This window comes from Oryx dammah, unplaced genomic scaffold (assembly GCF_014754425.2).
Source record: "Oryx dammah isolate SB20612 unplaced genomic scaffold, SCBI_Odam_1.1 HiC_scaffold_5, whole genome shotgun sequence".
Lineage (NCBI taxonomy): Eukaryota > Metazoa > Chordata > Mammalia > Artiodactyla > Bovidae > Oryx > Oryx dammah.
In genome coordinates this window covers 26,459,054-26,476,215 of record NW_024070189.1, presented here as the reverse complement: position 1 = coordinate 26,476,215, position 17,162 = coordinate 26,459,054, and the positions used below count along the sequence as shown (strand labels likewise).

General features: G+C 37.2%; 1 protein-coding gene across 2 annotated transcripts in view; it reads right to left on the bottom strand.

The window, feature by feature from the left end:
• The window catches only part of EDIL3 (EGF like repeats and discoidin domains 3), a 467,856-nt gene that overhangs the window by 129,883 nt on the left and 320,811 nt on the right, over positions 1-17,162 (bottom strand). For both annotated transcript variants that reach the window (XM_040239416.1, XM_040239417.1), the window contains 3 exons: positions 14,493-14,648; positions 12,730-12,874; positions 3,935-4,119 (listed from right to left, as the gene is read on the bottom strand). In XM_040239416.1, the coding sequence (XP_040095350.1) occupies positions 3,935-4,119; positions 12,730-12,874; positions 14,493-14,648 (486 nt within the window). The remainder of the gene's footprint in view (positions 1-3,934; positions 4,120-12,729; positions 12,875-14,492; positions 14,649-17,162) is intronic.

Here is a 17,162-nt window from a genome sequence, read left to right as displayed (position 1 = left end):
TGAAAGAAGAGAATTTAAATTACCATCATAGTTTCTCTTCTGAAGAGCTATTTCTCTAAAGCAATGCATCTTAGTTAAGATTACAGCTAAAATTTATAAATTCAGAAGCCCCAAATAAGGATAAAAATTGACTGTATACCAAAAATTAAAAAAAATCACCCTAAACATTATCTATGAAAATATTAATCTTATTTCCAACAAAGATACAAGTATAACAATGTACAGTTGAACAGATTCTACTCTCTTGAGGAGAAAGCACTAAAAATAGTCACAGTGCTGGAGCTTTTTCTTGCATGATGTCAAAAAAGAAAAAAAAATAAGTAAAGATGTCAATTTCCCTTGCCTTGGAGATTCTGAATATGTTTTGACACAACAAAAGAATAGACATACTCAAAGAATTGGTCCTTGCATTGACAGAAAATCTGTCACCAACAGAATGAATCAATTTCAGCATGCAAGTGACTTTAAGAAGACAGATGAAAGGTCATCTTAAAAAAAGTGATGGATGAAGGTGTGCACTGAACATTACATCCTGATTCATGTACGTAAAAATACTTGTTTTATCTTTCTAGAGAAATTTTCCATTGGCAATACTATTATGTGGGTATTTCTAGAGTCTATCAGCCTTTTTGAATTACTTATGGGGTGTAAAATATTTTATTTCACGTGGCATTATGATTCACAAACATTAGCCATACCCAGTGAATCTGAGATATGACTGGTATGTTTTCAATTTTAAAAGTATTGTATAATGACAAAGAACAAGTTTAACTTCACCATTCAAGTCTAACAAATGGAAAGGAAATTCTCCATGGTCTCTTCTAAATAAGAACTTGAAAAGTTCACAAAAGCTATCCAGTTCTTTTAGTAAAAAGGTTAGACTTTTAATATGACCTTTTAGATTTACTTTTCAAATATTACTCAAAATTTTGAGGATGTTAGTAGTTGGTCTCACACTAGGGATCAAATTATATGCATTTTAAGTATAAATCAATAACTTAAATAATACTTTGATGGATGAATTCATTCTTTCATTCAGCAGTACTTATCGTGAGAATGTAAAGTGATACAGCCACAGTGGAAAACAATACAGAGGTTCCTTAAGAAACTAAACACAGGCTTATAATATGATCCTGTGATCCCACTCCTGGGCATCTAGCTGGGGAAAACTACACTTCAAAAAGACACTTGCGACCAGTGTTCACTGCAGCACTACTAACATTTACAACTGCCAAGACATTGAAACACCTAAATATCCAGCTACAGATGAAGGGATAAAGAGGATGCTGCATATAGATACAATGGAAAATATTCAGCCAATGAAAAATAATGAAGTGATGCCATTTGCAGCAACATGGATGGACCTCGAGATTATCGTACTAAGTGAAATAAGCCAGGCAGAGAAGGACCAAGATCATATGCTATCACTTACACAGACCCACAGACATAGAAAACAAACCTATGGTTACCAAAAGGGAAAGGGGATAGGGAAAGGATAAATTAGGAGGTTGAAATTAATATATACACACTGTTATATATAAAAAAGATGACCCACAAGGACCTACTGTATGGCACAGGGAACTATACTCAATATTTTGTAATAACCTATCAGGGAAAAGAATTTAAAAATGAATATATATATATATATATCTTACATATATATGTGTAAGATTGAATCACTGTGCTGTACACATGAAACCATCACAATATCATAAATCAATTATACTTTAAATAGACAAAAACAGTATTTACTGAGTGCCTACCACATGTCAGATGTTGTGACAGGTTACGTAGTTAGGTACTGGACAACAGGTTGAGAAAGTAGAAAAAAGACAAATGTGGTTCCATCTGCCCTGAGCAAGTAATGCAGCACAAAAACACAATTTCCAGTGGATTGTGATAATGGACTGTGAGAAAATTATAGAGGACACAGTATATCCAGGAGAAAATTTAAGCCAGATGTGGTATGGGATGGAGCTGGCAGCAAAGCCTTCCCAGAGAAAAGCACAGCTACAGAAAAGCAAAACTGCAGTTGAAGTATTTAACCAACAGAAGGCTGAGATATTGTGGGCAGAGGTGCTCTTTCCATTCTTTTTCTCCAGGAAGACGATATTTATAAAGGATGGGGAAGAGAGAGATAGTGTTGTTTAGTTTGAGAAACTGAAGCAAAATTAGAAGGGTGGTAAGAGATGAATTAAGGCCAAATCACAAACAGATTTTTAGGCTATCTTAAGGAAGCTGCCCTTTATTCTGTGGCTGATAGGGAACAACTGAAGGGTTTAAAAAAGGAGTAAAAGAATCACATTTACACTTCAGAAAAAATTCACATGGATGGCAGTCTTGGAAATAGGTGTTTAGAGAGTAAGGCCAGAAGTCAGAAGGCTGGTTAGGAGGCTTCTGCAAAAACCCGGGTGAAAGAGGGCAGTGGCCTAGATCTTGGAAGTGGCAGTGGGGATGATGAGAAGTAATAGAATGTTAAAGCAGTTGAATCCATTCCAGTAGTTGAAATAACCAGTTCTTGCTAAATTAGTTAAGGTGAGTGTATGGAGCTGGTGAGAGTGAGGTTGTTAGGAAAATAACAACCTGGAAGGGTGGCCTGGGGAAGGATAGTGTGAAGAACCAGCTAAAAGGATGAAGATAAACAAACTGTGGTGTCATCCAAACCAAATAAGAACAATGGTTGATGAAACAGGTGATGTCTTAGGAATACAAACCGTGTTGCTCGCTTCTGTACCGTCACTATTTATCATGCTCTGGGATGCCTCACAGGTGCATCACAGACGTTTATCCAATGACTTATTTCATTAAGTAGTATTGCTACTTATACACAAGGACATAAGACTAGGTTGTGGGATGATAAATACTTACTGTTTTTTATGTGTATATAAAACCTACCTTCAAAAAGCTCAAAGAATGGTAAAAGGAGAAAGACATACATAATTATGCATAGTATATGGTAATGCAAGATCTTAATAAAGCTTCAGATCAATAAAGATCCAGACATAATGTCACAGACAGTAAAGAAAAAAATAAGAATAGTGAAAAAGTAAGAGTAGGGAAAAGTAAGGTCAAGAAAGAAGAGACTGAAAAATTTCAAGTGATGTGGTAAGAACAATGTCATATGTGCAGATTTGGTTCGATGAGGGGTGAGATTTGCTATTGTAATTGTTTTCGCTATTTCCAGAAATACAGTGAATTACCACAACTTTGAAACTCATAAATGCAGCATAAAAATCAGTAAGAGGAGAACTCATCTTTCTCAAATAAAATGAGCTCATGATGGAATTAAGCTGTCTTACTTTGCCACAGAAGACATTAACAAATTTGTGCCTACTTAAAAGTACTCCACAAATAAATGCATTTCAAGAAGGTTGTTTTAAAAAGCACTGACTGTAACTTTACCTCATTTGCAAATGATAAACACACTCTGCAATGTCTATGCTTTCCTTCTATAAGCAAGCACTCTTATGAGAATGTAATCAAATCACTCCATTGCTTAGCAACCACAGGTAAAGGGCTAATAAGCCATGAGTCATGATTCTATGGGAACAATCTGCAGGTCAGTGGCATGATTTCAAAGTGGTTTGGATTTCTGCTGTGATGCTTTCAAACCAATATTGACACAGAGCATTAGAATAGATGAGAGTTAAAATGCAAATGATCACATAATCAATTGAATTGACCTATACATAGTGTGATTTGGTTCACTCTGCTGCCTCAATCTGACAGTAGCTTCGATAAATCAACATCAGCATAAAAACAACACATGAAAATGAATTCATAAGGAATTTTTGTTTTACTCATTTAGTTCAGCCAAACAGGAAGATACATTTAAATTAGCATGAAGGTAATGACTCCTACAGACACCTAACTAACAGGAAATCTTATAAGGAAGACTGACAGTGGGTTGTGAGACATTTTTAGAAAATATTACCTGTAGCCACTGTGATTGGTCATTGTGGCCGGAGGTCCAGGCATTCACTTTGCCCTGCTTGTCCAGTCGGGCTTTCCTTGGTTCCCAAGTGAACATGTCCATATTGAGAGTTCTGAAGATGCTGGAGGCAGTGATCTGATAGTCTTGTATATGTCCTGATTTCATCCCCAGAGGCTCAGAACAGCCTGGAAGAAAATGAGAAGGGTGCCATGAGAAAGATAATTTATCACCCTGAAAGTCTGCAGCATTCATTTTAGATAGGCAAGAGAAGATTAAGCATAATGCTATTCATTCCCCCAAAGAGAGAGCATCTAAAGTCAAAAAAAGGCTATAATCAGAAATAAATCTGAAACAAAATCGAAAAACAAGATAGCCAATTCAAACTATTCTGTCTGAATATATTTTGGAAAAATTGAAAACAAGACAGACAATTCAAACTACTTTTCTCTGATATATGATTTTGCAAAATGAAAACAATGTTGAAATGCTCTCTCCTATCTCATTACTGATAGCCTCATAACGGGTCCCTGGTTCTCAACAGTTTCATTTTGTCCTTAAAATTGGAACATTTTCTCAGAAAATATATTTGGTTTTCTTTTATCTGTTTCTATAACACTGCAAATGAAAATTCTCCCAGGACAATGTCATTTTCACAAACTGCTCCGATGTTATATTCTAAACTGGACAGTATTTTATGTTCCAAAAAACCTGTTAATCATTATCAGTGACTCTTATAGTACCAATATGGCTTCTTCTGGAAGGTAAGAAGCTATTATTTATTTGGTGTTTACCATGTGCCCTGCTTTGTGCTAGTATAAAATTTAATAGGTAACAGAAGAAATGAGCTAATTCTAGCAAAATCCATGACTGGACAGCCTTTTCATAAATTTTTGTGTTTCAATTATACTCAAAAACTTTTAGTAGTGGATATTTTTTGAAGATTCTCAAGTCTGCCACATATATTTTCAGGTATGACATGGTATGAAATTTGGGTTTGTTTGTTTTTGAAAAATCTAGTCCATATGTGTACATATACACAGAATTTCATAATCTTGAGTTGCAACTGTGACAAACTTACATTCATAAACCTTGTAAAATGCAGTGTGATTATATGATTACATTAGCCAGCAGTTGAGTCTTCGTTTGTAAACTTTTACATTTTGGCCAAAGAACACACAAGGTAGTGTGATCATCAAGAAAAAGAAGATAAAATATGAGACTTCTCTGATCAATGCCATCTCTTCACACTCAACTGGTGCTTATTAGATGTGTCGCCATATACCTATTACTAAACCTGTTTGTGCCTCAGTCTTATCACCTGTTAAATGGTGATAATAAGTTCAGTTCAGTCGCTCAGACATGTCCAACTCTTTGTGACCCCATGGACTGTAGGACACCAGATCTCCCTGTCCATTACCAACTCCCAGAGCTTGCTCAAACTCACATACATTGAGTTGGTGATGTCATCCAACAATCTCAACCTCTGTTACCCCTTTTCCTCCTGCCTTCAATCTTTCCTAGCATCAGGGTCTTTTCCAATGAGTCAGCCCTTCGCATCAGGTAGCCAAAGTATTGGCACTTCAGCTTCAGTATCAGTCCTTCCATGAACATTCAGGATTGATTTCCTTTAGGATTCACTGGTTGGATCTCCTTGCAGTCCAAGGGAATCTCAAGAATCTTCTCCAACAACACAGGTCAAAAGCATCAATTCTTTGGTGCTCAGCTTTGTTTATGGTCCAACTCTCACATCCATTGATGACTACTAGAAAAATCATAGCTTTGACTAGACAACCTTTGTCAGCAAAGTAATGTCTCTGCTTTTTAATATGCTATCTAGGTTGGTCATAGCTTTTCTTCCAAGGAGCAAGTGTCTTTTAATTTCATGGCTGCAGTCACCATCTGCAGTAATTTTGGAACCCAGAAAAATAAAGTCAGCCACTGTTTCCACTGTTTCCCCATCTATTTGCCGTGAAGTGATGGTACCAGATTCCATGATTTTGGTTTTCTGAATGTTGAGTTTTAAGCCAACTTTTTCACTCTCCTCTTGCACTCTCATCAAGAGGCTCTTTAGTTCCTGCCATAAGGGTTGTATCATCTGCATATCTGGGGTGATTGATATTTCTTCCAGCAATCTTGATTCTAGTTTGTGTTTCATCCAGCCTGGCATTTTGCATGGTGTACTCTGCATATAAGTTAAATAAGCAGGGTGACAATATACAGCCTTGATGTACTCCTTTCCCCATTTGGAACCAGTCCTTTGCTTCATGTCTGGTTCTAACTGTTGTTTCTTGACCTGCATACAGATTTCTCAGGAGGCAGGTAAGGTGATCTAGTATTCTTATCTCTTTAAGAATTTTCCACAGTTTGTTGTGATCAACAGAGTCCAAGAATTAGCGTAGTCAATGAAGCAGAAGTGGACGTTTTTCTGGAATTCTCTTGGTTTTTCAATGATCCAATGGATATTGGCAATTTGGTCTCTGGTTTCTCTGCCTTTTCTAAATCCAGCTTGAACATCTGGAAGTTCTCAGTTCACATACTACTGAAGCCTAGTTTGGAAAATTTTGAGCATTATTTTGCCAGCGTGTGAGATGAGTGAAACTGCACAGCAGTTTGAGCATTCTTTGGCATTGCCTTTCTTTTGGATTGGAATGGAAGTAGACCTTTTCCAGTCCTCTGGCCACTGCTGAGTTTTCCATATATGCTCGCATATTGAGTGCAGCACTTTCACCACATCATCTTTTAGGATTTGAAATAGCTCAGCTCGAATTTCATCACCTCCACTAGCTTTGTTTGTAGTGATGCTTTCTATGGCTCACTTGACTTTGTACTCCAGGATGTCTGGTTCTAGGTGAGTGATCACACCAGTGTGGTTATCTGGGTCATTAAGATATTTTTGTATAGTCTTCTATGTATTGCCACCTCTTCTTAATATCTTCCACTTCAGTTAGGTCCATACCATTTTTGTCCTTTTCTGTTCCCATTTTGCATGAAATGTTCCCTTTGTATCTCTAATTTTCTTGAGGAGATCTTTAGTCTTTCCTGTTCTATTGCTTTCCTCTATTTCTTTGCTTTGATCACTTAAGAAGGCTTTCTTATCTCTCCTTGTTATTCTCTGGAACTCTGCACTCAGATGGATATATCTTTCCTTTTTTCTTTTACCTTTGGTTTCTCTATTTTCTCAGCAATTTATAAGGCCTCCTTAGACAACCATTTTGCCATTTTGCATTTCTTTTTTTTTGGGGGGGGGTGGTTTCAATCAATGGGCCCTGTACAATCTTATGAACCTCTGTCCATAGTTCTTCAGGGATACTATCTATCAGATGAAATTGCTTGAATCTATTTGTCACTTCAACTGTGTAATTATAAGGGATTTGATTTAGGTCATTCCTGAATGGACTAGTGGTTTTCCCTACTTCCTTCAATTTAAATCTGAATTCTGCAACAAGAAGTTCATGATATGAGCTACAGTCAGCTCACAGTCTTGTTTTTGCTGACAGTATAGAGCTTCTCCATCTTTGGCTGCAAAGAATATTATCAATCTGATTTTGTTATTGACCATCTGGTGATATCCAAGTGTAGAGTCATCTCTTGTGTTCTTGGAAGAGGGTGTTTGCTCTAACCAGTGTGTTCTCTTGGCAAAACTGTTACCTTTGCCTTGTTCATTTTGTACTCCAAGGCTAAACTTGCCTGTTACTCCAGGGATCTCTTGACTTCTTACTTTTACATCCCAGTCCCCTATGATGAAAAGGACATCTTTTTTTTTTTTTTTTTTTGGAAGTTTAGAAGGTCTTTTAGATTGCCACTGAACTGTTCAGCTTCTTTGGCATTAGTATTTGGGGCATGAAAAGTGAAAGCCACTCATCTCAGTTCAGTTCAGTTCAATCACTCAGTTGTGTCCAACTCTTTGTGACCCCATGAATGCAGCATGCCAGGCCTCTCTGTCCATCACCAACTTCCAGAGTTTCCCCAAACTCATGTCCATTGAGTAGGTGATGCCACCCAACCATCTCATCCTCTGTCATCCCCTTCTCCTCCTGCCTTCAATCTTTCCCAGAAAGCCACTCAGTTGGGTCCAACTCTTTGCAACCCTATGTACTATACAGTCCATGGAATTCTCAGGCTGGAATGCTGGAGTTTGTAGCCTTTCCCTTCTCCAGGGGATCTTCCCAACCCAGGACTGAACCCAGGTCTCCCGCATTGCAGGCAGATTCTTTACCAGATGAGCCACAAAGGAAGCCCAAGAATACTGGAGTGGGTAGCCTATCCCTTCTCCAGGAATCAAACTGGGGTCTCCTGCATTGCAGGCTGATTCTTTACCAACTAAGTTATCAGGGAAGATTTGGGGCATAGACTTGGATTACCGTGATATTGAATGGCTTGCCTTGTAAGAGAAGAGAAATCATTCTTTCATTTTTGAGATTGCGCCCAAGTACTGCATTTGGACTTTTTGTTGGCTAAGAGGGCTACTCCATTTCTTCTAAGGGATTCTTGCCCACAGTTGTAGATGTAATGGTCATCTGAATTAAACTTGCCCATTTTAGTCCATTTTAGTTCACTGAATTCTAAAATGTCGATGTTCACTCTTGACATCTCCTGTTTGACCACTTCCAATTTACCTTGATTCATTGATCTAACCTTCCAGGTTCCTATGCAGTATTGCTCTTTATAGCATTGGACTTTACTTCCATCACCAGTCACATCCACAGCTGGGTGTTGTTTCTGCTTTGGCTCAGCCCCTTCATTCTTTCTGGAGTTATTCCTCCACTCTTCACCAGTAGCATATTGGGCACCTACCCATCTGGGGAGTTCATCTTTCAGTGTCATATCTTTTTGCCTGTTCATACTGTTCATGGAATTCTCCAGGCAAAAATAATGAAGGGGTTTGCCATTCCCTTCTCCAGTGGGCCAGATTTTGTGAGAACTGTCCACAATGACCCATCTGTCTTGGGTGGCTCGACACAGCATGGCTCATAGTTTCATGGAGTTAGACAAGGCTGTGATCCATATGATCAGTGTGGTTAGTTTTTTGTGATTGTGGTTTTCATTCTGTCTGTCTCTGTTGGGTGAGGATAATAGGCTTGTGGATGTTTCTTGATTGGATGGGTAATACTAAAAATGACCTCAAAGAAGTATTTTAAAAAAGTAGTTAGTGCAGGACAGCAAAAAAGACACAGATGTGTATAGTGGACTTTTGGACTCAGAGGGAGAGGGAGAGGGTGAGATGATTTGGGAGAATGGCATTGAAACATGTATAATATCATGTAAGAATCGAATCGCCAGTCTATGTCCGATGCAGGATATGGCACACTTGGGGCTGGTACACGGGGATGACCCAGAGAGATGTTGTGGGGAGGGGGATGGGAGGGGGGTTCATGTTTGGGAACACATGTACACCCGTGGTGGATTCATGTCAATGTATGGCAAAACCAATACAGAATTGTAAAGTAAAATTAAAAAAAAAAGTAGTTAATCAACTATTTAGAAACAGTGCTGGCATGTAGCTAGCATTCAGCAAATGTTAGCTAATTTATTATTTCCATAAAATTCATTGCAACAGGTGACAATGTTACATCCACAAGTCAGCATATCAGTGGGTATTAAAGAATATATTATGACTGACTGTGGTTTCTAAAACTAAGTATTTTAACTGTAAGAGAGGTGGCTTAAACTCTTCTTTGATAAAACTAATTTTAACTACAATTACTTGCTTTCTGTTCTGGTCAATCTAAATCAGTTCTTCCTTCTTGAGTCTCTTTCATGTTTGTCTTCACCTGTACCTTCTAGAAAACTCCTATCTATGCAAAATGACAAAAACTGACACAGAAGTTCAGCCAACTGGATGTCTAGCTCAAGTCTTGCTGCCATAGGAAACCTATATCGCAGGTCTCATAAATAGTTCTAGATCCTAAGTATAAATTCTAGAAAAGAAAAAAAATTCATGACCAACTGCTAATATCCTCAAAAATTCATGACAAATCTAAAAGATTCCAGAAAGTTCTAAAGTTTTAGTAGCACCCTGCTTGTCTTCAAGCAATTATAAATCAACATGTGTTCTCTGTATTATGACTGATAATAATAATAATCAGTCAGATTTCTGACTCGTTCATCTATCATCACCACCAACTCTCTGTCCTCCTACCTTGCCACTGGAACTTTGTACAACTGCTTCCTTAGCTTTTGGAAGAGACACAAGTGAAAGGAAACATATTTGTTTTTCTCCTTTTGTGAGATAACACAGTACTTGATGTATTGGATAGAAAAGGAGCACCTTTACTTTGACCACTTCTACTTAGCCACAGAATTCATTTCATTGCCCACTTTATTGCCCAGAGGAGGTGCTGAATAATTTGCTCAAAGAATGAATGAATGATTATTCCTCTACTAATTATGATCATGATACATTTCATTCTAAGCATCTTAAGTCACATCTCTTTCAGAGAATATTGGGGAATTTCCTTTTTTTAAGTGTCTGGGAAATGATTAACTGCTATCTCATACACTGAGAGATCTTATAACAGTTTATTGACTCCTATAAGGCAGCCTTGGGCTTTACACTGTTGCACTGGACTGTGGGAAATAGTTTATACATTATGTTACTGTTTATTGCCGAGTGTTATAGCTAGTCTCTCCTGCCAATTTGCCTCATACCATGAATTTACCTTCTCATCCATAATATTTTATACATACATATTAACTCTTTCTGGAGAAGGCAACGGCACCCCACTCCAGTACTCTTGCCTGGAAAATCCCATGGACAGAGGAGCCCGGTGGGCTGCAGTCCATGGGGTCGCAGGGAGTCAGACACGACTGAGCGACTTCACTTTTTCTTTTCATCTTCATGTGTTGGAGAAGGAAATGGCAACCCACTCCAGTGTTCTTGCCTGGAGAATCCCAGGGACGGGGGAGCCTGGTGGGCTGCTGTCTATGGAGTCGCACAGAGTTGGACACGACTGAAGCGACTCAGCAGCAGCATTAACTCTTTCACCAGCATGCACAATGTGTATCCATGTGATGGACAATAGCTGAACAGAATAAAGTATTAACAACACAACTGATTATTTTTACAGTTGAGGTGCCCTAGCTTTTATAAACATTCCTTAAGAGATATCATTCCCTGTATACACTTTTAAAATAAATTTGTGGGGTCAGGAGATGGGGTATGATTTCTTTCTGAAAATGTAAAAATCCATAAAGGGTCAGGTATAATCTCTTGTCAAACTGGAAAGTAAAACATATTCATATCTTAAGGGTGTAAACGGTGCCATGTCTGAGACTGGCCTTCATGAATTAAAAGACTGAAAAATTGGGGAGGGTGATGTTCACCAACTAAAAAGCATAGAACTTGCAGCAGACTTCATCGCACGAGGGCTTCCTCTTGATTGCTTTATGATGAATGAGTTGAGGATGATACTGGCCTGTGGTGATGAAGTGACTCGCAAAATAAACACCGTGCAGCAATAATTCTGCTGAGAGTTACGGGGAGTCAGTAAGCCTGCTCGAATTACCAAAATAGGGAAAACGTCCCTATGGGGGTAATTAATGGTACTAAATCTGTACCACTGATTGCTTCATAAAGGAAACCCAAAACCCATATATGAAAGTGTGATTCTTAAAATAGATTCACTCCTCTGCCCAAATGCCTCTAATTCCTTCAAATGTAGAGGTTCATTTAAAGTTTGGTTGTTTTGAACAGTCTCTTGCATTTCCTTCAAAACCATTCCCTTTCTTAACATCACAAATAAACCCAAGAAGGTAAATAGATATAAAGTGTGCATTTTAACCATTACCTGCAGCCTTTTGAAATGAATAAAATGCTCTCAGTTGTCTCTTTGCAGGGATATGTTACCTAAATGGAATGTTTATAAATATAAAAGGCTCTCATACTTGGAGGTTACACTAAAAAGTGGGACACACAAGGATATTTAGTTTTCTTAAAAAACACAGTAGTTTCAACAAAATTTCAGGCCATACTGACAAAGAGAGTTGTAAATGTTTATGACAGAAATATAAGAACCATCACCAAAAATACAGCACAGTGAAATGCCTGGGCAAGATTTTCTGTTTAGTTCAGAATCTACCTAGATTGAAAGTGAACAACTGAGAGACCCAGTCATAAAGTCTTCATTTTTATATCTAGTCTTGAAGCTCCAGGAGGACTAGGATTATTTAAATTTGAGTCGTTTGGTAGTTATCTTTGTGTTTAAAAACCACTTTTTGGGTAATAGGTAAGTTGCTAGATAATAACAACCTAGGAATTCATAGTAGCAATCTTGGTTTTTAAAGTATTGTCTCCTTGGAAACAATGATAAATTTACATGTTTTGGAAAACCTAAAGAAAAAAAAAAGACGAAATGAAACGCTTATGGTAGATGTACAAACAAAAAGCTTACTTTTCTATGCTGTACAGTCTAAATGTAACTGCAATTTATGAGGTCAGGTAGATTCCAATTTTCACAGAAATTCTGTCATAAAACATAACTCATAGTTGCTATTAAAATTAAAAAGACGTTTAAATTTGACAAGAGTTTCCAGTAAAAATTTGTTGTATTTTCTTTGACCACTAAAAGAAATACACTGCCCCTTCTACATTAATCCTATTCGGTAGTGTGTTTTAGAACTTGCTTATTTTTTACCCTCTAAATCTTGCTCCTTCTCACTGAACCAAGCCTTAGAAATTTTGTAGCAAAAATGAATATCTGTGAATATTGAAAAACTGCAAGCTAGCAACACACTACATACAATTGTGCTTTGTTTTCCTTTAAAGAGAGCACAAAAAGAGATGGTATGAGACTCACCTGACAGTTCACATCCAAGAAGTTCCATTCTCAAAGTGCAATGCCTTCGACAAACTTGGGGATACAGTCTCACATACTGAGCTTTTATGGGGGGTGTGAAAGAGTTAGCATACGGGGTGTTGTTATCAACATTTCCATGGAATACCTATATAAAGAAATAACAGAGTTTAAAATTAATTGCAGTTTTTAAAAAAACCTATTTTCAAATATTGACTCTATATCCTACCCAACCAAATCCCTCAAAGACTGGATTAAATAATTTAGAGGTCTGGGGCATTTAGAGAGCACCTTGCCATCAGGGCTTCCCCTGTCACTCAGCTGGTAAAGAATCCGCCTGCAGTAGGGGAGACCTGGGTTCAATCCCTGGGTTGGGAAGATCCCCTGGAGAAGGGAAAGGCTACCCACTCCAGTATTCTGGCCTGGGGAATTTCATGGACTACCCAGTCCATGGTGTTTCAAAGAGTCGGACATGACTAAGCAACTTTCACTTACTTTGCCATCAGAAGCAAATCTAAAACCTATAGATAGAATCCTCGTTAAAGCTGTAAACCACTGTAACCTATGGCTTAATCTATACCCTATTATGTTGGGCTTATCAATTTAAGTCCAGTCCTTGAGAATGGAATGCTTCTAAAGGGAAATGCCTCCTCAACTTAGTTCGGGATCTGGCTCTATCTATTCATTTTGCAACTTTGTAATTATGTATGTTGTTTTAGGAACCAGCCTTCAGTGTTATTTCCTGATCACTTAGTTTCTCTAAAGTGAAGTTGCTCAGTCGTGTCCAACTCTTCATGACCCCATGGACTGTAGCCTACCAGGCTCCTCCGTCCATGGGATTTTCCAGGCAAGAGTACTAGAGTGGGTTGCCATTTCCTTCTCCAAGCTGTGATCAAATTTATGATGCTTTAGGGTCTGAGTCCTCAAGTCCCAGATCATTGGATAAGAGACTCATTTCTTTATATATATATCTCCAGTGAAAAACCAATTTATCTCTAAAATTTAAATGCTAAAATGTGTTATTTTTAATTCCTTTAAATCTCATTTCACTTTATCTTTTATATAACCTAGTAATCAAAAAACTTATTTACGTTCATTTAACAAGTTAATTAAAAAAAATCTTCCATAAAATTTATCAGTCTATTTTAATGATTCAGTTTTAAATGGAATGAACTACATTGCTGCTTTTTAAAATTAGAAATTTGTGTTAAAATTAATTTAAAAATTGGAAATATATGAAAGGGCAAAGGAGATACTGAATATCATTATGTAAGATGCACACAGATAAATATTCCTCTAGAATATTTTATTCTGCAGAATAACAAAACTTTCTTCTAATATTAAGATATTAAGTAATAGAGAGTTAATTTTTCTATAACTCGGTGTTTCTCTTTAAAAATTTTATTTTTTCTTTAACAGTTTTGATCTGTATTTATTTAAGGAGAAGGATCATCTGTCAAAGCAATAAAATGAAATTTAAAGCTGACTATTGTTAAAATAACTGTTATGCACAGGACTATGCTAACCTTGTGATAAAGTGTCTATAGTCCCACCAGTTAAAATCTGAGGAAGATTTAAATGGTCGCTACTACACACTGATAATTTGGGATAACTCCTTACCCTCTCCACACACCACTGGTCCTATTAAAAAAGTCATAAATTTATTTTCAACAACATAGGACTACTTTTGAATATTCAGTAGTCACTTGGTAATAGATTATGTATGACAGGTTATGTTCAAATTAAGCATGACATGGAAGACTTACCATGTCTTCATTGGTTCCTTTCGCTTTGTACATTGTCCAGGTTTTTCCATCATTACTATATGCTATTTTGTAGGATTTGATATACTCTGGACTTCCAATCCTCTTCGCTCCTTGAGTAATCACACCAGTAACTCTCATTTTTCTCTGTAAATTTATCTGAGGAGACAAAGCACAATCAACTATAATTTCCCTGCTTTCAGATAACAATGCTTACAGTGTCACATTTGAAAATGGAACGTTTTTATTTATTAGTGAAGATTGAAAATAGCAATCAGAATCCAACAACACATTAAAAAGATCAAGTGGGCTTTATCCCAGGGATGCAAGGATTCTTCAATATCCACAAATCAATCAATGTAATTCACCACATTAACAAATTGAAAAATAAAAGCCATATGATTATCTCAATAGATGCAGAGAAGGCCTTTGACAAGATTCAACACCCATTTATGATAAAAACTCTCCAGAAAGCAGGAATAGAAGGAACATCCCTCAACATAATAAAAGCTATATATGACAAACCCACAGCAAACATTATCCTCAATGATGAAAAATTGAAAGCATTTCCCCTAAAGTCAGAAACAAGACAAGGGTGCCCACTTTCACCACTACTATTCAACATAGTTCTGGAAGTTTTAGCCACAGCAATCAGAGCAGAAAAAGAAATAAAAGGAATCCAAATTGGAAAAGAAGAAGTAAAACTCTCACTGTTTGCAAATGACATGATCCTCTACATAGAAAACCCTAAAGACTCTACCAGAAAATTACTAGAGCTAATTAATGAATATAGTAAAGTTGCAGGATATAAAATCAACACACAGAAATCCCTTGCATTCCTATACACTAATAATGAGAAAGTAGAAAAAGAAATTAAGGAAACAATTCCATTCACCATTGCAACAAAAAGAATAAAATACTTAGGAATATATCTACCTAAAGAAACTAAAGACCTATATATAGAAAACTATAAAACACTGATGAAAGAAATCAAAGAGGACACTGATAGATGGAAAAATATACCATGTTCATGGATTGGAAGAATCAATATAGTGAAAATGAGTATACTACCCAAAGCAATTTACAAATTCAATGCAATCCCTATCAAGTTTCCAGCGATATTTTTCACAGAACTAGAACAAATAATTTCAAGATTTGTATGGAAATACACAAAACCTTGAATAGCCAAAGCAATCTTGAGAAAGAAGAATGGAACTGGAGGAATCAACTTGCCTGACTTCAGGCTCTACTACAAAGCCACAGTCATCAAGACAGTATGGTATTGGCACAAAGACAGAAATATAGATCAATGGAACAAAATAGAAAGCCCAGAGATAAATCCACACACATATGGACACCTTATCTTTGACAAAGGAGGCAAGAATATACAATGGAGTAAAGACAATCTCTTTAACAAGTGGTGCTGGGAAAACTGGTCAACCACTTGTAAAAGAATGAAACTAGATCACTTTCTAACACCGCACACAAAGATAAACTCAAAATGGATTAAAGATCTAAATGTAAGACCAGAAACTATAAAACTCCTGGAGGAGAACATAGGCAAAACACTCTTTGACATAAATCACAGCAAGATCCTCTATGATCCACCTCCCAGAATTCTGGAAATAAAAGCAAAAATAAACAAATGGGACCTAATTAAAATTAAAAGCTTCTGCACAACAAAGGAAAATATAAGCAAAGTGAAAAGACAGCCTTCCAAATGGGAGAAAATAATAGCAAATGAAGCAACTGACAAACAACTAATCTCACAAATATACAAGCAACTCCTGCAGCTCAATTCCAGAAAAATAAATGACCCAATCAAAAAACGGGCCAAAGAACTAAATAGACATTTCTCCAAAGAAGACATACGGATGGCTAACAAAAACATGAAAAGATGCTCAACATCACTCATTATTAGAGAAATGCAAATCAAAACCACAATGAGGTACCACTTCACACCAGTCAGAATGTCTGCGATCCAAAAATCTGCAAGCAATAAATGCTGGAGAGGGTGTGGAGAGAAGGGAACCCTCCTACACTGTTGGTGGGAATGCAAACTAGTACAGCCTCTATGGAGAACATTGTGGAGATTCCTTAAAAAATTGCAAATAGAACTGCCTTATGACCCAGCAATCCCACTGCTGGGCATACACACTGAGGAAACCAGAATTGAAAGAGACACATGTACCCCAATGTTCATCGCAGCACTGTTTATAATAGCCAGGACATGGAAACAACCTAGATGTCCATCAGCAGATGAATGGATAAGAAAGCTGTGGTACATATACACAATGGAGTATTACTCGGCCGTTAAAAAGAATACATTTGAATCAGTTCTGATGAGATGGATGAAACTGGAGCCAATTATACAGAGTGAAGTAAGCCAGAAAGAAAAACACCAATACAGTATACTAACACATATATATGGAATTTAGGAAGATGGCAATGATGACCCTGTATGCAGGACAGCAAAAAAGACACAGATGTGTATAGCGGACTTTTGGACTCAGAGGGAGAGGGAGAGGGTGAGATGATTTGGGAGAATGGCATTGAAACATGTATAATATCATGTAAGAATCGAATTGCCAGTCTATGTCTGATGCAGGATACGGCACGCTTGGGGCTGGTACACGGGGATGACCCAGAGAGATGTTGTGGAGAGGGGGGTGG